This window comes from Epinephelus moara, unplaced genomic scaffold (assembly GCF_006386435.1).
Source record: "Epinephelus moara isolate mb unplaced genomic scaffold, YSFRI_EMoa_1.0 scaffold3820, whole genome shotgun sequence".
Taxonomy (NCBI): Eukaryota; Metazoa; Chordata; class Actinopteri; order Perciformes; family Serranidae; genus Epinephelus; species Epinephelus moara.
The window spans coordinates 1-1,037 of NW_026081561.1; the positions used below are offsets into that span (position 1 = coordinate 1).

Sequence of the window (1,037 nt, forward strand, 5' to 3'; positions counted from 1 at the left end):
CAGTTTTAGCTACTTTCAGTATTTTAACATAGGATAATACAATAGTAATACACATAATCAAGAAGTAAAACTGATGAACAGCTGACCTAAGATGTTTCTGCCACCTGTGCACAAGAAATATCTCCAAGGTACATACATTGTGTTGTTCATAAAAGCTAAGAGAGACTGATGCAAAGAAAGTAGAGAGGACAACAATACAGGGTACAGAGCTGAGGCAGTGAATGATGAGGATGCAGCTCACAGTGTTGTGAATGGAGCACAACTGTCCATGGTGCAGGGGCATGCAAATGGCCACATAACGTTCCAGGGTCATTGCTGTCAGAGTAACTGGTGTGATCGTATCATACAGAATTAAAAGAATAGAGAATGATGAGGATGCAGCTCACAGTGTTGTGAATGGAGCACAACTGTCCATGGTGCAGGGGCATGCATATGGCCACATAGCGTTCCAGGGTCATTGCTGTCAGAGTAACTGGTGTGATCGTATTATACAGAATTGATAGAATAGAGATAATGATGCATAACCAAACATGCATGGGAATTTGAAAATAGTGTAAGATGAGAAGGACATCAGTCACGAGTAATATAAAGCTATCAGACAGCAGTGTAACTGCAAACAAGATGTAGCGTGTAGTTGTGTAGAAACACTCCTTTTGAAAAAAGGTTAAGATGAGCAAAAAGTTGATACAAAGAAAAATCATCACCAGGAGTTGCACAATAATGACCTCATCATTGATCTGCCGCTGTAAAGACTTACCACCAATCAATGAGTTGTTATCTCCCATTTATGTTTTTTTTTTTCAATGAGTTGTTATCTCCCATTTATGTTTTTTTTTTTTTAAAACAAAGTCTTTGAGGAACTGCCAAAATTCCATATAAGTGTTGTTATTAAATATGTGCCATTCAAAATGGACTTCCCTGAGGTGTTAAGATGAATATTACCCATCAAAATCCTCCATGCTGTTCAAATCCCATACTATACTATGTCTTCTGTGGAGCTTATTGCAGCCCTCTGAGAGAGAGCTGTTCGCAGTGAC

The 1,037-nt window shown here is 38.8% G+C and overlaps 1 protein-coding gene across 1 annotated transcript; it reads right to left on the minus strand.

Annotated features, from left to right (window-relative positions):
* Window positions 1–10: 10 nt before the first annotated feature.
* LOC126387355 (odorant receptor 131-2-like) lies at window positions 11–785 on the minus strand (the record flags this gene model as incomplete). Its single annotated transcript, XM_050039891.1, has 2 exons — window positions 387–785; window positions 11–262 (listed from the first exon to the last, which is right to left on the minus strand). Coding segments are annotated over exons 1-2 (651 nt in total), but the record flags the coding sequence as incomplete, so codon positions are not given.
* Between the last annotated feature and the right edge of the window lie 252 nt (window positions 786–1,037).